This window comes from Zophobas morio, unplaced genomic scaffold, assembly GCF_036711695.1.
Source record: "Zophobas morio isolate AGI-343-1 ecotype UQ-CSIRO unplaced genomic scaffold, CSIRO_AGI_Zmor_V1 ptg000044l, whole genome shotgun sequence".
Classification (NCBI taxonomy): Eukaryota; Metazoa; Arthropoda; class Insecta; order Coleoptera; family Tenebrionidae; genus Zophobas; species Zophobas morio.
In genome coordinates this window covers 2,762,556-2,786,930 of record NW_026972149.1, presented here as the reverse complement: position 1 = coordinate 2,786,930, position 24,375 = coordinate 2,762,556, and the positions used below count along the sequence as shown (strand labels likewise).

Sequence of the window (24,375 nt, the reverse complement as noted above, 5' to 3'; positions counted from 1 at the left end):
AATGAACGTGACTATTCACGGCTTCATCACATTAGAACGTAAGGAAAAGGTATAAAAGGAAACAAAACAAATCTGCTCCTACATTGTTAATCGTAAGGGCGACGACCGAATGATTCGAAAGATCCAATAAATTATTTTTTTTTTAGTCAAAAGTTGCTTGGAAGCTGTAATAAAAACGAATTTAATTTTTGTGTCAAAAGTGCTATTGATGTATTTATTAACACAATTATTTGCGTCCACAAATTCAAGTTACTTTTTTTAAATATTAAATTATTATTTTTACATCACAGAATTCAGAAAAAAATCGTTACATGAATCTCTAAAAAAATGGGAGGCATTAAAAAAAATTAAATGTAGACAAAACCAAATAAACGTTAAATCATTAATTTTTCGAATCAGATCATAGTATATTTCAAACGATTTAATTTGACGTATCACACAATGCAGTATTCGAAAAAAAAGACAGCAATGGGCCGGGTTTTTTTTTCGAATACCTATGCGATAGTTCTGAGCATGACCTTCCCTATACAGTGATCGGATTCAAGCAAAAGGGAAACTAAGACCATTGACCGAAGAGCCGAAAGACCGAATGATTCATCAATAGATCCCTGAGCCTTGAATGATTATGAACGAAGTGAACGGTGAACGATGTGAACGGTGAACGAAGTGAACGAAATGAACGAAATGAACGACATTTGACGACCGGGTCTTCGTAGGGACCGAACGATGAACGACCCGTTCGTGGTGATGACCGAATCTGCCCATCCCTACAATATCACCCTCGCTTTGCGCATCTCTGTTTCTTTGGGGTGGTTGGTTGCCAACCTCTCCTTCTTCTCACTAACCGTTTCTTGTGCGCGCGAAATTCATTTGAAATTTAAAAATTCGAATTGGATCCTTACAATGTCCTAAGTAAAACGAGCCCTAAAATATTGCTTTTGTTATGCAGTGTTTCATTGCTTTCGAATTCTGTTAACTACTCTTTAAGAAAATTGCAATGGTATCTAATAGTACCTATTCTTGTTATTATTAACATAAATTATTTTGTACGTATAATTGTAAAAAATAAATATCAAAGTAGTTATGTAATTCGGTTACAATAAATATTTCTAAATATCATTTCTTGGACCTTATTCAAAATCCACTACTCATTATCCCCTCCTCGTTGCAGATAACCTTTCTAACAAAACATAAACATGTATTAAGATAACGTGAAACAATCACTTTAACCATGTTTTGTAATACAATACGTACATTTTTGTATAGGGGTGTTCAAACTCCATTTAGACGAAATCTCGTAAGTAGAGAAAAAACAAAGTACATTTACTTACCCTATTTATTGTAGCACAAACCTGCTATTCGTATAGTGGAAGTGGGTCCCAGAGACGGTTTACAAAATGAAGCCATACATGTCCCCACAGATGTAAAAGTAGAATTTATTAACAAATTATCAGAGACTGGTTTACAAACCATAGAAGTGACAAGGTATCTTAATACAACGTTGTATGTTAAAATTTTGAGTGAGGGTTTTTAGTTTTGTTAGCCCCAAATGGGTACCGCAAATGGGAGACAACACTGAAGTATATACAAAAATTAACAAAAAACCGTCTGTAGCATACCCAGTTTTGGTACCCAACGTCAAGGGTTTAGAGAGTGCTGTATGTCTTCTGAAGTAGTTGAGGGTTTGATGTGAATTATGGTTTCAGGTGTCAGTGGGAGCCAAAGAAATCGCGGTATTTGGTTCCGCATCTGAAGGTTTTGCGCGTAAGAACACTAACTGTTCCGCTGAGGAAGCCCTAGACAGAATAAAGGAAATTGTAAACAAGTCGCAGATTCTAGATGATACTTTAAAAATTAGAGGTTATATATCGTGTGTTGTTGGTTGCCCATACGACGGCCACATCAAGCCCGAAGCGGTAACTAAAGTTTGTGAATTTCTGCTAAGTTTGGGATGTTATGAGGTGTCTTTGGGTGACACCATCGGCGTAGGGACTAAATCAACAGTGGAACCCATGTTAAAAGATCTTTTAAAAATTACTACAGCTGATAAGCTTGCTATACATTGTCATGATACATATGGCCAAGCGCTAGTCAATATTTGCACAGCTCTTGAACACGGGATTAAAGTTGTTGATTCTTCAGTTTCTGGCCTTGGAGGATGTCCTTACGCGGTAGGGGCAACCGGAAACGTAGCAACCGAGGATTTGGTCTACATGTTACATGGACTAGGAGCTGAAACTGGAGTAGATTTAAAGAAATTAATTGATGCTGGACACTACATTTCTGAAAAGATTAATAAACCTACGGCGTCGAGTGTCAATAAGGCGCTTTATAAGAAATACTTTTAACTTTTTGCCAATAAATTGTTGTTTGAAGAGTTGCGCTTTTTTTAAATTTAGGGATGTGATAAATGGGGACGGGATTATAGTCTTAAAGGTTACACAACTTGCTAACCCGAAACGGGGCGCGTGTTTGCCAGATTGGCTTATCAAGTAATTTTAGTGTAAACTTTTAGCAATAAGTTTTCACTTTGTAGAATTATTTAGTAGTTGTGTTAGTGGATTTGCTAGGATAGTTATTTATTCAAGGTGTTTCTTCGTTGCGAGGTTTAAATTTAGCCGCCGCTGTGCCAGATGTGGCAACGTTGGTCGCCTCAATCATTTGTTTTGGATTGGATCCCTTGTAAAAATGGCTTCTAGATTGTCAAAGTAATAGAATGTTTGCTAGTGCTTTAGTTAAGTCCTTTAAATAACCCAAAATAGCAATCAAACTATGTTGCAAACTAATTACAAATAATCGTGTGTTCGTGTTTTATAAAGGTAAGTTTATTACATGTCACTTGATGGAATAACTAGAACAGAAAAATCAATTACGTGAATCATGTTATAAACATTTGGATATCATAGGTCCAATATGAGGATAAACGCAACAAGAATGACCACTCCAATTGAAGAAAAGGTGGATCAGAAGTTAAAAGTGAGGACTGGAATGGTAACAGTAAGTGACGGAAAGAGTAGACCGATACCTGTTCGATTACATCTGTCCATGGAAGTATTGAGGCTCCAGAAAGAAGAATTAATACCTTTGGAGTCCAAACCGCTAAACGCTAAGGTAATAAACGTTAAGTCAACTCAAAGTTCCGCGAATGAAAGCTCTATTTCTAGGAACGTATGGTCCAAATTCGCAGACAAAAAGTAGGAGGCCTTGGCTTAAGTATAAAAGGTGGAGCTGAACACAAGCTGCCTATTTTAATCTCCAGAATATATAAAAATCAAGCTGCCGATCAAACGGGTGAACTATTCGTAGGAGATGCCATCATTAAAGGTAAGTTTAAATTTGTGTCATTTACCACTTCAAATTCAGACGCGATTTTTATTGTATAATTCGCAATTCTAGTAAATGGGGAATACATCACCGCCTGTCCACATGATGATGCCGTGAATATTTTAAGAAATGCGGGAGATTTAGTTGTTTTAACGGTAAAACATTACAAAGCTGCAACGCCCTTTTTGCAGAAACAAGAGGATAAAGAATCTCAACAAACTGACAGCAATAGTGACGAAAAAGAGGCTTCCGATGAGAGTTTGAGGCTTACTACAAATAGTACTAGTAGTAGACCTAGCTCAATATATTCCGAATCTGAACAAGAGCCTCAAACTCGCTGGGTTGATCTTGTCACTCTGCCTTTAATGATGGCTTATGTTACAAGATATATATTTGGAACAGATAAATTAAGACCTAATGCTTTTGAAGTTAGGGGCCTTAATGGCGTCAGTACAGGCATCATACATTGTGATGACTCTGCTATACTTTCTCAGTGGCTTAAATATATAACTGATAATATCATAGGGCTAACTAACTTACAGGTAAGTAAAACTTGAAGGCGTTAACGAGATACTAATTAGTCAATCATTGTGACTTAAGACTTGTATGACTGCTTTCATGGCGCCTGACATGAATTAATTGAATTGTATTAGATTTATGTGTTATTATATGTGGAAGAGTTAGGTTAGAAATTCATAAACAACTAAAACGACTACAAGAACACTTCATAGATATGTGAAGTGGCGTGACGTCACGTGATTTGAATTTTGTATTTTGTAAAGTGGCAATTGACCTTCCAAACTTTACAAAAACACATTCAAATATCAAAGAAATTTTCCAATGACGTTTACAATGTTGATCTTCCCATGGCGATTTTTGAACGGTGCATACTTGAATACCCGTTTCTGTAAGGTGTTTTAATGGAAGAAATTTTCACACGTTCTATGGATGTTTTAAAAATGAAACATTTTGGCTGTGAGCTTGGTCTTGTCTTACGCATTATGCATTTTTTATCTTTTGATATAAATTATTTCTTTTATCTGTGCACATTTCAGATGAAGTTGTATAATCGAAACTTCAGCGTGTCCGATCGCATCGAATATATGGGGTGGGTAAACGAAGGTGTCCTTAATAATAACCAGCCTTGGCAGAATTACAAGCCGCGTTTTTTCGCCCTAAAAGGCACAGACTTAATGTTATTTGATTCACCGCCTGTGAGTTGCCCGCAATTTACTCATAATAATCAATTCACTTGATCGTTGCAGTTAAATGTAATGGATTGGAGTAAATGCCCTTTAATGTTTAAAGTTTACCAGACAATGTTCCGTGTAGTTAAGGATTCTGAGAACGTCGATGAACGTCAACACTGTTTTTTAGTCCAAACTTCCGGTCAAGATTCTCGGTACTTCTCGGTGGAAACGAGACAGGAACTGTTAAAAATTGAAAACGCATGGCATTGTTCGGTGTGCACTGCGGTCATGAAATTAGGGGTATTTGCACTGATTATTATCGATTGTGCTATTTTTAATAACTGTTTTTAGAATAAAACTTTCACTGTTAGTTGTAACGGTAAAACCGCCGGGTTGACCCTGGATTGGAACTTAGGGTTTTCGCTTCATGAAGGTGATTCAAAAACTCCAGTTTGGCAATACAAGTTTTCGCAGTTGAGGGGATCGTCGGACGATGGGAAATCTAAATTAAAGTTGCATTTTCAGGATTCCGAATCGAGGGCTATAGATACGAAGGTATTGATGTTTCGTTCCGGTTAGACGTAACCTCATTGCTGTTATGTTTCAGGAACTGGAATGTTCCATTCTACAAAGTTTGCTGTTCTGTATGCATGCGTTTCTAACAGCAAAGGTAGCGTCAGTAGATCCCGGTTTTCTATGTTCTATGATGCCATAAGTGAGAAGTAGACTGTCGACTGTCAAATAAGTATTATATACATGTCAACTATTTACATGGCAGGTGTTGAAAATGTGGTTGTAAAAATTTGGAAATTTGGTTGGGAATATTTTCGTAGCAGAATGTATTTGTACACCGTTGCTGTACTATAATTAGTAATTTATTATATTGTTGGCTCACCATTGCGTATGAAATATGGTGCTATTTTAAGTCATTTTTGCTAGAAGTTAAAACCATTTGAAATATGAGCTAATAAGATTTATGGTAGGGTAATGGTGAGACATCATTCTGTGTAATAAAAGTGATACTTGTAAAATTGTAAACTTACTTGGACTTGATCTGTCTTATCATTAATATTAATGAGGTCAGTATTGAATAGTAACTATGGGTAATAATGTAAGTAGAATAGTAACTTCTGGACATAATACTCCTATTTCTGAGATTATTTTTATTAATAGAATGCACAACGTCTGCGTTGCACGAAATTTGTTAAAATGATATTGTTGGTGATGTTCCTTATATAACACCTATCAACTAAACTTAGCTTGAGGTAAATCGTGTACAACATACACTACCAAAAGTGTAAATTTAGTTGGTCATGGGTAGATAAATATCATTTATTTCTATATGCTATCAATTTTAGAAATACTTCTTATCCATAAGACGTGGAAGGCACAACGTAAATGTACAGTAGACTTCAATATCAATATCTACACATCATTGTTTAAGTAGATGTCTATGTTAACTGTAGTACATCAACGCTGTTACTGTAGCGTTTCCATCCTTCATTAAATGGGAACGATTTTCGAACCATGATACGTATCTACACGTTGTTTTTTATAATAGAATCTGTTTCATCGCATCATATCATATCAACAACTATATAAACATCTACTTTATTGGAAAAATCGAACAAGTCATATGTGTTGATTCAGTTTTGGTCATTTGCCTTTTGAAACATATAATCAACGATTTAAACACTAGCACATACTAGACCAAAACAAAATCACATTATCAGAGGACCGTCTGACATGAAATGTATTCGTACTGGTTTTCATAAGTGAGCATAGTCTGTAGTTTTTCATTCCGGTCTAACGTGACAACTAAGATTAGCCAATAGCTTATTTTATTTTTTAACGAACTTTTGACTAGTGAATGGTGTAAGATGTGGTAGATTCTGGTTGTAATATATCACACGAAAAATTTTGATTGATCGTGTGATGTAATACTATCGAGTGATTATTATTATTATTTAAAGCATATTAATTCGATTAGCTATATATTTGTGTAGATTAGCTTATTTGTTTTAACTGCGAAGTAATCAAGAGCTAGTCCTATGTCTTGGTGATTTCTAATTTTGCTTCCATGAGAGTAGTTAGTACTATTATTTTAGCATATGGCAACTAACTTCAATAAATATATCATTAGGTGTACTTCGTAGGTTGGGAGAGTAGGAATGTCGGCCGTCGTAGGGAATTATTCATAGGTATTCCAATACAGTAGGATGGTGTTAGGGTTATAAGTATTTGATAGTCAATCATCCATTTGTTCAATTAGTATTCATTAGCAATAAGTGTATAACAGGATTATATTTGTATAAAAAAAGATTATGATGATTTGAAACTAGTTTTGAACCAAAGCATAAGTGATCTCTAAATAAATTAAAGTGTATTTATTGTTATTTACTGTTGGTAAATCTTGCAGTATAGGTGGTAAAACCAAGTTGTCAAATTAATTTAGTATCGTTAATTAGTTGTTAAATTTTGAATGAATCTTATGAAATATATGATGCATTGATTAAAGAGATTAAAATACCGTTAGCTTTGGCTTTAAAGTTAATATAGTTATTTAGTGCATTTTACAAAGAAAAGGTTGTGATTTTTTATTTTGAATCACCCATCGAACTCGAAGGTAATTATATTATTTCAGACTGTCTATATATTTTACATTGTTTAAAATTGACCAATTTAGTGTTTTCAATTTCAATTGAAAATTATAGTTATTAATCGTTGACAATATGAATAAATTTATTTAGTACCCAAACTCTTTTATTTATTCATATTACACTTAAGGCGGGGAAGTTTTTTTAAAAATAAATCTTGAAAGAGTAAATAAGGACGTATTTGATTTTCGATCGGTGAAGTCTTCTGAACGAAGCATTAAGGAAGCCTTTCCGTTGCCAAGCAACACGTCAGTCGCTGCAATGTACGCGAGCTCAAAAACACCATATTTTTCAACACGTACTTATCAAGATGCCACAAAACCGTTTTGCTAAGTATTTTACTATAATTTAGAACGAAGAACTTGCAGTAAAAGTGAGTGATCGTAAAACTAATTAAGCGTCTATTCTTTACTTTGTAACGTTATTAAATTGAGTTAAGTATGAATCGCATTTAGTTTATTAGTGTAGACTAATGTGAATTTTAAAGCACGTATTTAACTATGTATAAAATAGGCATTACTCATGACAACAAAATAACGTAGACGCTGGTATCTGTGCCATACGCTTGGATCCAGCTGAAGTATTCATCAAAAGATCATTAAGGACCAAACGTAAAACATTATACTTAAGCACGATTCGATTTCTCGTTATTGGTTTTTCAATGTAGCATTAATTCGCGTCATGTTTTACTTTACTATTTAGTACTCTAGACTTGTCTGAATACGTTCTACATTTCTTTTTTGGTTTTGCGTCGCAAGATGAATTATATAATCGGAGTTTTCCGGTTTGTTGAAGATGACCAGCTATACAAAGGTGAATGTGACGCTGAATTGAATAATGAGTAGGAAAATAGGTTGAGGATTTCTATACATCCGCTTCCATAATTACCTACCTTCAAAAATGTAGAGGTGCGGAAATCTTTTTGTTTTAATATTTGTCTCCAATATATTGCGTTAATTTTAAATGAGAATGTAGAGATCTGTTTAAACGGTGTTCCAAAATTACTCTGATTGGAAATTGTGCTGCAATTTAGCACACTGAGCTCCAATTACATTGTACTATGTGCATGTAACATCGTGACTATATCTTGTGCATTACGTGCCTATGCATCACGAATGGCAAAAAGGGGCTTCATTGTCGAAAATTATACCGTATTTATATGAACTCATTAAGCTTTACTGTATGTGAATTCAAAAAGCATAAATTGTTTGAAAGGAAATCAAGTTTTCATTGTCTCCGTTCACGAGAAATCCACTAGGTGTCACTTTGAGTAGAGTGTATGAATATAAGATATATGTGAAATACACGATAACAGGATTAGCAGAACCCTAAAGTGGATATCAGTATTAATTCACTTTTCGGAGTACGTGCTTAATTTAGTCCTTGCAAATTCTGGAACGTATCTTGAACCGATTTCGTTTCATCAGTAACGAATGTATCCACGTGTGTTAACTTCTCAGCCACTTGACAATAGCCGGAGGACTCATCCATTTTAATTAAATCCTGTTCCGTCTTCTAGAACTCCCTTATTTCCTACACGTACTCGAATCTACATATTTGACACGTAAATTATTTTAGAGCTTTACAGATATTTTTTAATGTTTCCTTAATAATGGCCTGTCGTCTAAACGTATTCGCTGAAATATTTCATTCTGACGAAAATGAGGTAAACATTTTCTTCAAACGTGACAAAAAATTGTTCTACGTTTTATGGGAGTAGATAAATCTAAATGTTATTTCGGGGCAAAACAATGAGGTACATCCAAAATATTTTTTAGATAAGTTATAAATCACAGCAAAATTTTAGATGCTGTGATCAAACAGTTGGGTCTAGTTGTCCCGATCCCAAGGCATCTATGGGGATTTTTTTTGTTACCCTTTTGTTTTGAACAATGATACAGACAATGATAATATTCATCACGTTCTTTATGACTTTTAGTTCCTCAGAAATTACAAAATACGAGGCAAAGGCGAGACCGGGTAATGTAAATAATATTCCTCAGTGGTTTAGCTAAAACCACATTCCAACACAATTATGATCTGTTCTCGACAACACGAACCTTAGAATAAGCGTAGAGTTTAATCATACTGATTATTTGACTTGACACGACGTCACGTCAAGCTAATTTTATCATGGGCGGAAACTGACTCTAGTTTAGGGGACTTGGTGTTAAAATACATGTTCACATACAGGCTGTATGGATGTTCCTTAAGGTTACATTAGGTAAGGTCAAGGGATGTCGATAAGTTAGTAATTTTTTTATCAATGTAGATTGGAAGAAAATAATAATGCATGAACACCTTTATTTTTTAAGAAGATAACCATAGCAACACCTACTTATGTGTTTTTAATCCCATTTAAGACACATATCTCAGTTGGCGAGGGTGAACTTAAGTAAGTCTAAACATACAGTGCAATTTTATATTAGTAGAATGTTTGGACGAAAGAACAGTATTCCTCCCTCGTCAAAAAATTGTCTGGTTTATTAGAGGGTAGTAAACTAATACTTGTTAAGATAAGACTGATTTTGGCAAATGATATACCCTTTAAGAAACTAGAGGGCGGGTGGGCGGGTAATCATGGTAAACATTATCGATTTCTGCTAACATACTAAATAGAATATAACGAAAAGTGTGCTAACGGAGATATTACCTTCTGAAAATATAAAAATCCGGTGAGCTAGAGGTAGGGCTCCTCTTAACAAGTGTCGGCGTCAGGTAGGCGCATGGGCATTGAAACTGACGTGACCTTACCTGTCACCTTTGTGATGGAATCAACTCAGCTGATGTCCGTGCGGAGTAGAAATTTAATATCTGTTTGGTTAAATGTACATTGGTGCTGTTGCTGTCGCGTCGGATTGACGGAGAAGTGATTTGATGTCAACAAATCTCCACACTGGATGGAATTCGAACTATATAATTATAATGTGACTTAAGGCAGATTCTTAAGTATTGTCACCAATTTTACTTATAAAACGCAATTTATCCAGACCATTGTTTTAAGTGGTGTTCATTTAGTTACCTCCGAAAGTTCGCCTCTCTATTTATTTATGTACAGCGAGCGCAGCGAGTAAAAGTGAAAACAAAACAAATATTCCCATGATTGACAGGACATTTTTAGTTCTAATGAAAATTTACAGTCTTGTTACGGATTTGTAAAATATGATGAGTTTTCATCGTTGGTGATTGCGACGTTGTTATGAGAGAGTAAATTCCGAAATAACCAGGAGATTTATCCAAAGCTTGTTTTTATGTTCAATAAAGATTTTACGAAATATCGTTTTAAACCATGTAGGGTAAAGAACAGTCCATAGGTTGCAAGTTGGCGTTAATTTTCACAGTTTTAGGCTAAATCGATAATGTGGCGCAAATTATATTGTCCCTCAAATCAACTAAAATGCCTTTACGCTCGTATGACAAATACAGGTGGTTATTATATGTGGTAAATATTTAGTTTAAACATTTCTGCTTTAGATCTGATATTTTCATGTTTCACTACTTTGACGTTTAATTATGGCAGAGTAAAAAGTTAGGTTGGTAGTTAAGATACACATCAGGCATACTTTAAACAGTGTTTTGTTTGCAGAGTTATTTTATTTGAGTTATTTTCGCTAGACGGATGTGGAAGATCAGCGTACGTTTTAATCGCGTTGCGTCGGCAAACGTTCAACCTGCAGTTAAAACATTTGCCTTTAAATATCTCTTGCGATGAAATTTTAAACATTGAATAATTTAAATATTTTCGCTTTGGGTTGTATGATTTTTGCTTGGTGGTGGTGTTTATACAGAAAAGTTCGCCTGGGAGATAATTATGGTGAGTTTTAAGGTATTTAATCCACCTATATTGATATCGAAAGGAATTTGGAATTAAGCATACAATTTGTACAGTTGTTTGCGCTCGCCGCGCAAATCGTATTTATTAACTTTTTTAACGATGTGGTGTGTCTTCTGGATCATTCATTGTATGACATGAGTAGAGGTGACCTTCGTATTAATTATGTAAGTATTCCAACTAGACTCTTCTCGTTTAATCAATACGAAAGTTACATAGGGTATAGAGATACCTTGATGGGTGTGCCGGGTCCGAGTATTTAATAGCATATTTACCATCCTATTTGCAATTAGTGATAAAGGACGTTTCAGAATCAGAACGGACGTAGTCTTCAATTGAGCCCCGAAATTAACTTCGTACGGGCAGATAAAAGGCATTCAAACACCACAATATACAAGTTCCGTTAATGCAAATCAGTTTCTGTTGTGTGAAGATACATACCTCTTTTTATTCCAAGGACAAAGTTATCGATGCTGCCTTTTTTGTTCTGTGTGTTTAGTAACTTTTTCGATTCAAAGCGAAGTGAACAAAGCTCTATAGGGTGTATTTTTTTTTCAATTAAATTCCCCCAATTACATGGTTTGCGAACTTGAATCGTCGAATTCCATTCCGTTAACGGTTCGTGTATTTGAATTTTGCATGGAGAGAGCGACAACTGTTGTCCATAATTCATTTGAGAGGTGAATAGGAGAGATTTGGAGCAACCGTGGATCCTTTGTTTTAGACTTCCTATCACCGAAGTCCTTAACTTCCTCATGCGTCCGGTTAGGTATTGGTAGTAGAGAGAGCTGCCGCCCTTTCGCGTTATCCCGTTAAATACACATTGTGGCTAAGCGGCAAGTAAATTTAATAGTAAGCCCAACGCAAACTAGTCATTATAACAAGACATAATAGAAAAGTCTAATTAAGTTGCAAGTTGTTGAGGGAAAAACGCCAGAAAGAACAGCTGTGATGCTAAGTTATAACGAATTTTTTAGTATGATTACTTACATTTAAAGATAAAATGAGAATCTTTAGTGAATGCAGCTACTGAAACTCCAAAAAGGAAACTGGACGTCACAAAAAATTACAGAAAATTTTTAGTAAGTTATACTGTGATAGAACTCAGCGAAACCCACAGGAATTAATTCAAGTGCAAAATAATATACAGCCAGGTTATTAATATATCTGTTGATTTAACATCGGTTAGATACGAGGAATGATTGCAACTACCTACTATATTAAGACTACACTCATGACTTAATTACACTTTATAGTTTGTCTAGATTTATCATTAACGACGAATATTAACGTTTTACAAGATCACATTTAATTAATGTTATTTTTGGAGGTTATTTTGTTTAGTTTAGAAAGTCTTTCTCATATTAATAATTCTAATGTGTTTTAACTATTGACACCCAAGCACCAAACACAACATGTGGTCTTCGTGCCATTAATTTAAATTTCAAGAAATTAGGTACCAAAAGCGTAATCACTTGGATTGCAGACCTCAAGGCCAGGAATTTACGTTGACGATTATCGTTTTGAAAATTTGATTACCGCCACCCTTGCAATTTGCAATAGAAGTATGGGAAAACTAAATACTGTCGCAAACAACCAAATAACACACTTTGCGTTATGTTTTTGTTTGTGGTACATGCGTTGTATTTGCTTATCAGGTTAAGTGAAGCATTCAAGCGCCAGCCAGGTGTACCTAATCCAGCGACTTGTGTCCTCGTTACGGTTTTTATTAGTATTAAGAGCCAGTGAGTGAAATAACAATGGCACATGAAGGCCATAGGTATGCTTCACAATTACAAATAACATTTACGTTGATTGCGACGGCATTTTAACGTCTTCATCAAGGAGAGAAAAAACAAACAAAGAAACTGAAAGCACCCGTTCTCCTCTAGAAAAAAATAATTTAAAATAAAGCTCTTGTAAGAAAGGACTTAAGTGAATTAAATAATTTGACTACGTTAATCTTTGTTTTTGGATTATGTAATTTAATACCACAAATTTGTGATGAAAGTCAGTTTGTCATAGGGATCTGTTTTTATTTCTTCCTCTTTTTGTTAACTGACATGGAACATACTGAGTATATAATTGCAGTAGGCATGTAGATAACAAGATAAATATTATATTTTAAGTACTTTACAAAACCACCATTTGAAAACTAATGTCTATCATAATTTTTACAAGTTGTTATTTACTCAATAAGAAGCTTACCACTGTTTCTGTAGCCCCTAATAGTCAAAACCACGGTAGAGTTTAAAACCCGCTCCAAGGATTCTAGGAATGAACAGAAGGGTACATGCCCTTAGGGTACCAGAATGCGTTTTCGACCCGGAGAACCTCACCTCCGGTCCAGATCGGGCGTTTACTAACCTCACACCTGAAGTCCGGTCCGTGGTCAATAACAAGTTTTACAAAATCGTATCCAGCTTTTATCATGTTACAAAATTGTTTGCGTTATAAAGTTCTGCCGTTGTCTAACTTCTTCACTTACTACACGTCTACTTACCTACTACTTTGCCCTGGATTTTAAAACTGGAATTTAAAAAGGGACAGCTAAATTTTGTGCACAAAGTTTACTTACAATCGGTGCTCTTATCACTTTGGACTGGAGTTAAGGCCAAGGATTAAGGTACTCCAGGTACCAGTGTAACTGAAGCATGTAAAAGGTTTCTATTCGCGAAGGGTACTACCTGCACCGTTTCCCTCACAGAAAGTTAACCTTCCTAAAACACTTTTATCTATTAGGGAAATACTACTGACCTTGTGTTGACTTACTGTGTTTTCACAATACCCCGTTGATTGCTGAGGGGTAAAACTGTAGTGTAGGTACTTCATAGACTTGATACTGATGGGACTTTAAGCTGTTTTTCTTTTTGATTCGACGTTTGACCTCGTGTATTAACAGGGTTAAGTAACAAGGTGATATGCGCGGTATGTATCTACCGCGGTAGTCAAAGCTCCGTTGAAACCTCCTAATTTGATGGTTTCCCTGGTATGTCGGGCCCATTGGGTGTCGAAACGAATTTCATGAATCTACAAACGCTAGAATGTGGAAAATATACCCAGTCGTCTCCTTTTCGCAAAATAAGTCGTTTCCACAAACCGCAAGTGTGTCACGATGATCAGAATCGCCAAAACGAGTTGAAATATACTTCAGAACTCATAAAATTCGACCAAAATTAGATTTCTAGCCAGAATTTAACGGTTTCCTTGGTATTTTATTTTCCAAAAGGTGCCGGAAACTCTAGAAAACACAAAAAAAGCTTGAAAAGTAACATTTCTGAAGTTTTTTAACGGATTACAAACGAGAAAATGTGGAAAATATAACCAATCGTCTCTTTTTCGCAAAATAAGTCGACTTTGCATACCGCATCGTCAAAACAAGTTGATCAACGTAGCGGACACCTCTGATCAACGGACAATTTTTAAGATACCGAAAGTGTCTTTAGCAAATGTAACGAAATAAACCTCCCAACAACGGACCCTCTCAACAGCCGACGCGGACGGTAAAATTTGGTGCCATTTTAATAACTTTCATAGAAATTTACCTCTACACAACGGACGAATTTATTTTTTACTAAGATTTTAACTAGTAAACAGTTCAGGTACTGTTAATGGATTAACTAATTTTAAGTAGCGCCCGCGGTACCCTATTATGACATACCAATGGTTTTCTCGTTGTTCCATTTAATCCATTGTAGGGTTTACCGGTTTTACTAAAAATGCATTTTAAAATTGTATATTAAATCCTTTCAAATTTCAGTTCATTATTTGCTTAAATTCTTAAATCTGCTAAATTTTTGGAATTCGATAAGCTTCCTAAGCACCTCTCATTGACGGACACTTTTTGAGTCAACAGCTGTCTGTTGTAGAGAAGTTTTGCTGTAGTAAATTAGTGGGATTGGTCACTAAATAATTGATCGTTAAGTTGAGAGTACAAATTATAATATATAATACATTTTTCATTAACAAAGTGCGTTATTTCAATACAAAAAAGTGGTTGCTTATAGATTTAATCCTCGCCAACGCGTTTTGTGTGTCGTGATTCTTCAAATACCAATACGAAGGTGAAATTTGGGTTGGCGTTTTCCGTTATTTCGGTCTCTTTAATGTTGCTTTGATATAGCTTTAAGGCAAATGCGGCTGAAATAAATGAAATGTGTATAAATAGGAAAATGTTTGAAAAACATGCAGAGGAATGTTGGAATATCCAAATATGCATCTTTTAGGGCGTGTTCGTAAATGTTATTATAACCTATTGTAAAAAAATAGACGATTTGCGTGGATGGATATTTTGTATAGAGATGTCTGGAATATATATATAAATAGTCGCTTTTTATTCTTTCTTTTTGTGAACATTTTTGTCATCGTTAAAGTGCTTTGAACAAGGCTGAGACGTTGCGAGTTCACCGCTGTTTTCTCGTATCCCAGGAACGTCTTTTTTGTACCGCAATAGTTTCTGAATACTTGCATCGAAAGCTTTCGCAGGGACATTCGAGATGCAGATCCTCAAAGTTGTTCTCTTCTATTTGCAAAGCGTTTGAGCTGTTAAACCCGCAAACTCATTTTTTAAGAGCGTGTTTGAAAATAAAATTTCGTCTGGAGGAAAATTTAAATTAATAACCGAGATTACCTAAAATGAAAACAACACATAAACATAAATGCTTAGCAGTTCGCATTAAAGCGATTAGAAGCATTTTCTCCGGCCTTATTTTCTAAGTAATTACGGCGTTCTCTGCCCGACGCTTTATAAAACACTTGAGCTTCACCGAAAAAAAGAATAAATATTACCGTCATAAATCGTAACATTTCATTGTATTATCTTTTAATGGATCTAGATCTAGGCGTAGTTTTATTCCTCAACCTAAAACACTTTTAAATCTGTGGGTTTGAATCGATTTCACGGTCAAGGCTACAAAATACAAACAGCATTCGCCTCGTCTGTCCGGCTACAAGCCCGCAACAACATGTATGTTCTCATTAATAAAATTACGAGAGAATATTAACACGTAATAAATTTATCTGGTGTTGGAACATAATAAAGATTATTAATTTCGCCTGATTAACCTCGAGGTTAATTTTGAAACCGGAGGGTTCTATTTCGTCGAGATCGCACCCGAATTAGATTAAATTAATTAGTAGTTACTAATTGGATTTAGAAAGCGATGCATTTAAGTGCATTTTAAGGGGGTCCTTTTAAAATTAAATTTCCAAGATCGATAATAATTCTAGAAGGATCTCGTAAGCGGTAAATAAGGAAAGTTTATGTATGGGAATTGAATTTGACACTAAAGTGGAGCTCTGTTAGATTCATATCCTCAATTAGCTGTAATCCGTTTAGGGGTGCAAAATTTTTCAGGAAATTTAGATGGAAAATGTCGTCATGTAAATTTAATACAGAGACGTCGTGCGGCGTGATGATAATATAATGTTTCGTTTCAGACGCAATAAATCTTCAACAAGGCGTAACACTAAAAACTTTTCCTCGAGATGAAGAAATGTCTTTGATTTTGCAAAGTTTAGTTTCCTACGTTTCCGGATTATGCAATGTAGGTAATTAGTCGGATTGCCGTCTTAACGAAATTATCAACTGATGGAAGAAGCAAACGGATTAATGGATTAGCTTCAATTCATGTTTGGTATCGGGAGGGCGAATACCGGTTTTATATTGTCGGAAATGAACGGACATCGTTTATAAGGATGCTCGTCAAATACTAGAATTTTGATAAAGCTGAATTATAATAACCGCATCATCTATAACAACAAGGAAACGCGAAACGGGGACTAGAAATAAATTCTCTCGTTTAATTTAGACAATTTACCTTTGCTCCAACTGATCGACCTGTCAGATTTAAAAAGCTAATATTTGTAAATTTCAACGAATCCTTAATTGTGAAACGTGAAAAGGTAATTTGGTGAGGAATGAACTTGGAGTTGTTTGAACAGTCCGATCACGTTGTTTAATGTAATTGAGTACGAGCACTCTACCTGGATATACGTAGGGTGTAAATAAATGATCACACATCTAGTCAATTAGTTGTAAACTTTGAATCAAATTTTAACTTATCGAAGAAGCATTATCGACTTTTTTGCCCGAGATGAGATACAGCACATTACCAACGGGAATAGTGGTATCTGAGCATAATGCGCAATATTTAAAATGTTTATGTTTATGCATCGGAAGAATGTCACGTAGATATGTGCTTGATCTGAATGAGTTAGCAAGTACAGACTCATCATACTTTCCACATTTAAGATTTTTAGAGCAAAATTTTGGGGTGGCGTCATCAATTTTTTAGGGGGATGAGCAAATACATTTTGATCCAAAATTTACTATGCCTGTGATAATTAATGAGATATGGAGGAGCCAGCGCTTAGTGACTCATAACGTAGAAGCATATACAGAGTGTGCAGGCTCATCATATTTTGTACATTTTAGATAGATTTTATTCAAATTTTGGGGTGACGTGATCAATTTTTTAGGGGGAATGAGCAAATATTTTTAAAACATCTGCAAGATTTCAAAGCATTCGGTTTCGCAGCTTCAAAATTAAATTGGAAAATGTTCTTTTATCATTTTGATTTTTTTTCGAAAAATCTGGACGTTTCGGGTAAAAACTCAATTCGGAGTCATAAAGTACATGTGTAGGACTATATTATTTTATACAATTTAAAACCCATTTACGATGTACAATTTTGAAGTGACGTTATCGCATTATTGGTGGGGATGATTAGACAAATTTTGGTTAGCGCTTTACCATCTACATCAGGGCCGGGATGAGGGTGAGGCGAGAGAGGCACTCGCCTCGAATGAACAAATTAGAGGGGCGCCAAATTGTCAAAAATATAAAAATATAAAGTGAAAGGGGTACCGGACGTTTTGACTTCACAACTCACATGGAGGTATAAAAAACAGAATGAAATATCTTTCGATTTTCAGTTTCTTACTGACGAAAAATTAGTGTCATTGGATATAGAAGATTTAAGAAAAGCAGCTTACGACTTAGCTCTTAAATATCCAAATGATATAAATGTTGTAGAAATGTCATTAGAAATATTTATAGCTTTAAGAATCAAGCAATTGCAATAATTCCGGGTATTAGAGCAGCTATAGCTTTGGATCTTTTGAAAATAATTCACGAATACGGTTTAGTTCAATCGTATCCAAATTTGGAAGTGGCGTTAAGAATATTTTTAACTTTACCAGTTACTGTACCTTCTGGAAACAGAAGCTTGAGTAAACTTTAAGATAAGACCTTCTCTTGGTTAGGAAAAATTGTCAAACAGGGCTATTCTTTCCAGTGGACAAGAATGATGTAATCCAATAGATTTTGAAAAAATCATTGATGTTTTTGCTTCATTAAAAGCAAAAAAAATTGCTCTAAAGAGTTTAGACAGTACTTCCCTCGCTGTCGGAAACTTGACGACTGCATGCCTATTGTGTTTTTTTTCTCATTACATTTTTGTAGTGGGAATTTAAAAAAAAATTGCGATGACGTCATCAACATTTTTGCAAGGACACGTATATCAGTTGGGATAGATGTAGTGTAATACTAAGAATAAAATTATTATATTCTCAAATTTTCGGGAAAATGAATTGGGTCGTTTTGAGTATTGATTTGTAATAATCAATAAAATAACGAAACAATTTACTCACGTATACGTATCAGAGGCAACTGAAAATCGTGTATGTATAAACATTCTTAATTTAAGATGACAGGCGTAACAGCATACGTGAGAGTCAAACAGAGAAACTGTAAACAAAACGACCATCGGTTTTATTGCTTCGACTTCCGCTTATTATATAAAACATTGGGTTTTATTTTAATTCTTGACGGTGAAATTCACAATTGGTTGATTATAAACATGTCTATTTCACATTCGCGGAACCAAGTGAGCGCATAAAACAAATGCAGGTCTGTAATGTTAAAGTCGATGTAAATAAGCGTGCTACCCTTATGTTTCAACCGAGTTTTTCCTTTAACAAATTTTGTGTCTACCAAATTGGGTTGGTTGGGGTGTAATACTAATAATAAGTGTTGCCTTTAATTTAATCAATAAAATAAATTGACTTCATTAATTTTTTTGAACCATCTCTTAAGAAAATCTAAAAAATATGAATGGAATGATAAATCACAAGTACAAACTCATCATATTTTTTGCATTTTAGATAGGATTTATTCAGCAAAATTTAAGGGTGACGTCATCAATTTTTTTAGGAGGGATGAACAAATACATTTTGAACAAAAGTTTATCATGCTTATAATAACTTTAAAATATTCCCAAGATTTCAAAGCATTCGGTTTTCTAATTCCTGATTAAATCGATAAAATAAATTCACGCCTTCATTAATTTTTTTGAGTCACCCTGCATATGCAAATCCAAAAATATGATTGGAATGATAAATCACAAGTACAGACTCATCATATTTTGTACATTTTAGATACGATTTATTCGGCAAACTTTTGAGCTGACGTCATCAGTTTTTTGTAGAAGATAACCAAATATATTTTGACTAAAAATTTATTATGCTCTTTATAACCTTAAAACATCTGCAAGATTTCAAAGCATTCGGTTTCGTAGTTCCTGATTAAATCAATAAAATAAATTTACGCATTCATTAATTTTTTTGAGTCACCCTGTATATGCAAATCGAAAAAATTTGAATGGAATGATAAATCACAAGAAGAGACTCACCATATTTTGTACATTTTAGATAGGATTTTTTCAGCAAAATTTTGTGGTGACATCATAAATTTTTTAGGGGGGACGACCAAATACGTTTTGATCAAAAATTTACCATGCTTATGATAATTTTAAAATATCTTCAAGATTTCGAAGCATTCGGTTTTGTAGTTCCTGAGTAAATCAGTAAAATAAATTTACGCTTTCATTTATTTTCTTGAATCACCCTGTATATGCAAATCCAAAAAATATGAATGGAGTGATAGATCACAAGTACAGACTGATCATATTTTGTACATTTTAGATATGATTTATTCGGCAAATTTTCGAGCTGACGTCATCAAGTTTTTGGAGGGGATAAGCAAATATATTTTGACTAAACATTTATTATGCTCTTTATAACCTTAAAACATGTGCAAGATGTCAGAGCATTCGGTTTTGTAGTTCCTGATTAAATCAATAAAATATATTTACGCATTCATTAATTTTTTTGAGTCACCCTGTATATGCAAATCCAAAAAATATGAATGGAGTGATAGATCACAAGTACAGACTCATCATATTTTGTACATTTTAGATATGATTTATTCCACAAACTTTTGAGCTGACGTCATCAAGTTTTTGGAGGGGATAAGCAAATATTTTTTGACTAAAGATTTATGATGCTCTTTATAGCCTTAAAACATCTGCAACATTTCAAAGCATTCTGGTTAGCAGATTAAAAATTAAATTTCAAAATGTTGTTTTATAAGTTTGATTTTTTTTCCAAAAATCTGGACGTTTCGGGTGAAAAGTCGATTCAGAGTTATAAACTACATGTGTAGGACTATGTTATTTTATACAATTGAAAACCCATTTACTATGTACAATTTTGAAGTGACGTCATCGCATTAGTGGTGGGGATGATTAGACAAATTTTGGTTCTAATTTTTCTATATAATTTGCTATTATGAATTATATTATATGTTTTTTAACTTTTGATTCTGTTTCATTTTGATAACTTAAAATCAATAAACCCATTTAATTTTTCATGTTTATGCACATTTTTCAATTACAATTCTGGTTTTCTGTACAGAAATTCAGAATACAGATCAACTATAACGTATAGGTAAGTAGGTAAATGTCTCGCAAACATGGGGGCGCGGATTTGGCTATCTGCCTCAGGTGAAAAAATATGTAGGCACGGCTCTGATCTACATGATATTTTTAAAATAAATACAAAATTTGACAACAATCGGTCCAGTACTTTCGGAGATTACAAATCCGGGACGGCAGACAGACGGACTGACAGACCGACAGACGGGAAAGGAGACCTATTTCTTCGTACTGTAGGGGTCATGAAAGGTCGAGAAAACGTAAAAAAACCCTTATGCTCGGGAAGTAAAAACTGAGTAATTTTATAATTTATTGTTTTTACAAAAAAGGAAACTATATAAACATAGTTTGATCATTTCTTTACTACGAAAAACTTTCAAGAAACGTTGCGTCGTAAAGCAACAATTAGTTTTTTTGTTTTTAATCGTTTTTCGTGGTTAAAAAACGTGTTTGATTGAAGATGGTAATCACGTTGAGGGACAGGTGGGTATCGCCCCCCTGAGGGGTCCGTCCTTGCGTGCCGTATTGTTTACCGTCCGTGCGTGTGTATAAATGAAAATTTCACCTAGATGAAAAACGGGTCGACAGATTCGTTTAATTGGAAACATCGACAGGTTTTCGTCAAAAAGTGTTAGGAAGGTGGTGATCTTGAGGGAGCTGATTATGTGGGATCGGACAATCCAGACATTTCGTGCATGTAAACATGAGAGGCACTTATCGAGGAAAATGCATTGACATCACTTTAGATGCAAATGCGATCAACGTCAAGGGCACAAGTGAAGCACCCCTCCTGAAACTCGCATCCCCACTCTCCCTCCGCTCCTCGTAGTCTCGTAGCCTTCAGCTGTGTACGTAGCTTTCGACGTTCCAGTTTCAGCAGGCAAAAGCACGGTGCGCTCTAGTGCAAAGGCGCCGATACATGGACTTATGTGAGTACGTCAATAGAGTAGTAAATTACCTGTCTGTGCTAAAACATTAGCTAGTCGCAAGTCCTAACGCAACATTCTCTATTGACTACACAAAAACTGCGTCCGCAAAAGGATAAACTCTTTCAGATTCTTCAGGTTACTTTTCATGATTTGGTGGGGTGATGACAACCCCGTGCGTGACCACGAGAGGAAATTGAGTAACGCGTTTGTCATTCCTAATGGCATTCCATCCGTCTCTTCGCGGTTCTTGTTTTTACAGCAATCATTTTAGAATTCGAGATAAAGGGAGCATCTTGGCGGCCGTCGGGGCGAGAGACGTGTGCCAAATTAGCGACGTGCCCAGATTTTCGATACGCACTAATGGAATACTATAGTAGTAGAATTCCACGTGCACGTCTGCATTCCTGCATGTAGACGCCTACAACAGAGCGTCGCACGCCCTTTGCGTGGGTGTAGGGGTGGTCTCTCGGCGCCGTCGGATTCAGATGCTCAGTTTGCAGGCTGAAGTTCTTCTGTTCGTGCTTGTCTGTCTCTGGGTTGTCAGTGACAAAGCGGACTATCCATTCGTGTCTTCTTCATATTGCGAAATATCTATTTTCCAAACGCCAAACTTGCAAACTCGTGGAGTTTAGATAAATTCAAATGTAGGGAAAGATGGGACACTTTTTAAAATACTTGAAAAAGCTATTTATTGCAAAATGGCATTAAGAATAAACGAAAAGCCATTTGTAAGTGCTACTACGAAAAAACTCAAATGTGTTTTAAAACGAAGTTAAGGCGTTGTCGTTTTTTAAATTGGTGAATTCAAGTATCAACTTCTTTTAGGTTAAGAAAGAATCAAAACTCCTAATTGAATACTTTTTAAATATCTTTTTCTTCATAATTCATACGATCAAGTAGGAACTCAAATCGTGTTAGTGTTATCAAATTATAAAGGACTTCATCACATTTTAAATAAAAAATGAAGCACATGGTTGTACTGAAAAAAATATCCCTATCACAGTGGTAATTTTTCAAATAAACTACTAACAGTAGAATGACGAATTGGTAAGAAAAGTTAGCTATTGTTGCTTGGTCCATGACTACACGTAGAACTTAGAATTTATATAGCTCTATTTAGAATTAAATACTGCAGTCTATAGATCAGTTTCAAAGATAGCATATACTGTTATCCATGAAAGTTCTCCTTCTGTTGATGCAACTTAATAAAAAAAGCAGATTTTTCATAAAAAAGAAAAAGGTTCAGCGTCTGCTTTGAAAACACTATCCTTAATTTATGATATGTCTTTAGATCATGCACCTTCGTCTTACTATATCTTTGTTATTTGTTTAATAAATTAGCGACTTTTTGATTTACGCTATTTTATTTTTTGAGCTAGTAAAAGTGCTCGGTGTTTCTCCGAAACTACTGGACCGATTGTTGTCCAGTTTGGTATGTATGTTAGGAATATCACGTACATGGTAAAACGCTAACGAAAATTTGTCTAAAAAAATACCATTTAAATATTACAAAAAAGGATATAATTTATGAAATAGTACAATAAAATAAATGAAGGAATGGTAATAAAATTGTAATAATAATTTTTTACGTTTTCTCGACCTGTCATGACCCCTAGAGAACGAAGAAATAGGTCTCCCGTTTCCGTCTGTCTGTCTGTCCGTCTGCCTAATCATCACCACCAACAACGTGATAGCATCCCTGCAAATTTTTGTATAATTAATATATCAACCAAATATTCAATTAAAACTATAAAAATTTATAGCTTTTTCCAAAATATGACAACTGCAATCATTCTTACTTTACACTATTAACTTAAACACTAATACTTACCTAAGTTTATTATTTATTAATCGAAAATTGAAAAATCGAGAACCCGAGAAATCAAAAAATCGAAAAAAAACTTTTAAAATCCAAGAACTGTAAAATAATGTAAAAATTGAAAAGTTGAAAAATCCAAAATCGGAAATTAGGATGATTGAAAATTCGAGTATCGAAAATCGAAAACCCGAGATATCAAAAAATTGAAAAACTGAAAAACCGAAGAATGGAAAACTTAAAAAAATCGAAAATACAAAACTAGAAAAATTGAAAAACGCAAAAATTGAAAAACCAAAAAGTTACAAAACCTAAAAATTGGAACATCAAAAAATTGAAATAAAATGAAAATTCGAAAAGTCGAAAAAAATCAAAAATTGAACAAATTCGAAAGGAAAAATCGAAAACTGAAAAAAACAGAAATCGAGAAGTCGAAAATTAAAAACACCAAAAAACTGACTAAACGATAAATCGGAAAATTGAAAAATCGGAGAAAATTGAATCGAAAAAGTGGACATCCCAACACAAGAAACCGTAAAATCCATAAATTGAGCTATCGAGAAATCCAAATATTGAAAGATTCAAAATTGAGAAACCGAAACATGAAAAAATCGAGAAAATGAAAACTCGAAAAATCAAAAAATGGAAAATTGGAAAATCGAAGAATTGAAAGTTCGAGAAGTTGAAAAGAAAACAAACTGAAAATTCGAATATCGAAAATTCTAAAATCCAAAAACGCAAAAATGAAAACATCGAACAGCTAAAAAACCGAGTTACCGGCAGATCAAAAAATTGAAATAAAATGAAACACCGTGTAAATCGAAACATCAAAAGATCGAGAATTCGAAAA

General features: G+C 34.6%; 2 protein-coding genes and 1 long non-coding RNA gene across 5 annotated transcripts; 2 read left to right on the top strand and 1 right to left on the bottom strand.

Moving 5' to 3' along the window:
• Positions 1-1,173: 1,173 nt before the first annotated feature.
• On the top strand, positions 1,174-2,375 carry LOC135141194 (hydroxymethylglutaryl-CoA lyase, mitochondrial). Its single transcript, XM_064072055.1, has 4 exons — positions 1,174-1,297; positions 1,346-1,485; positions 1,535-1,658; positions 1,707-2,375. The coding sequence occupies exons 1-4, from the start codon at positions 1,232-1,234 to the stop codon at positions 2,346-2,348; spliced, it is 972 nt and encodes a 323-aa protein (XP_063928125.1). The 5' UTR covers positions 1,174-1,231; the 3' UTR covers positions 2,349-2,375.
• A 178-nt stretch (positions 2,376-2,553) lies between these two features.
• Positions 2,554-7,272, top strand: LOC135141193 (gamma-1-syntrophin). 2 transcript variants are annotated; one of them, XM_064072054.1, is made up of 8 exons: positions 2,554-2,819; positions 2,907-3,111; positions 3,165-3,324; positions 3,397-3,866; positions 4,386-4,538; positions 4,590-4,814; positions 4,866-5,069; positions 5,122-7,272. In XM_064072054.1, the coding sequence occupies exons 2-8, from the start codon at positions 2,914-2,916 to the stop codon at positions 5,227-5,229; spliced, it is 1,518 nt and encodes a 505-aa protein (XP_063928124.1). In that variant the 5' UTR covers positions 2,554-2,819; positions 2,907-2,913; the 3' UTR covers positions 5,230-7,272. The 2 variants fall into 2 exon arrangements, with proteins under 2 accessions (XP_063928124.1, XP_063928123.1); XM_064072053.1 differs by having other exon boundaries at positions 2,555-2,819; positions 4,380-4,538.
• A 6,061-nt stretch (positions 7,273-13,333) lies between these two features.
• LOC135141273 (uncharacterized) lies at positions 13,334-13,861 on the bottom strand. 2 transcript variants are annotated; one of them, XR_010282365.1, is made up of 3 exons: positions 13,776-13,861; positions 13,582-13,723; positions 13,334-13,532 (listed from the first exon to the last, which is right to left on the bottom strand). It is a non-coding gene; the product is annotated as an uncharacterized LOC135141273 (long non-coding RNA). The 2 variants fall into 2 exon arrangements; XR_010282366.1 differs by having other exon boundaries at positions 13,582-13,731; positions 13,776-13,827.
• Between the last annotated feature and the right edge of the window lie 10,514 nt (positions 13,862-24,375).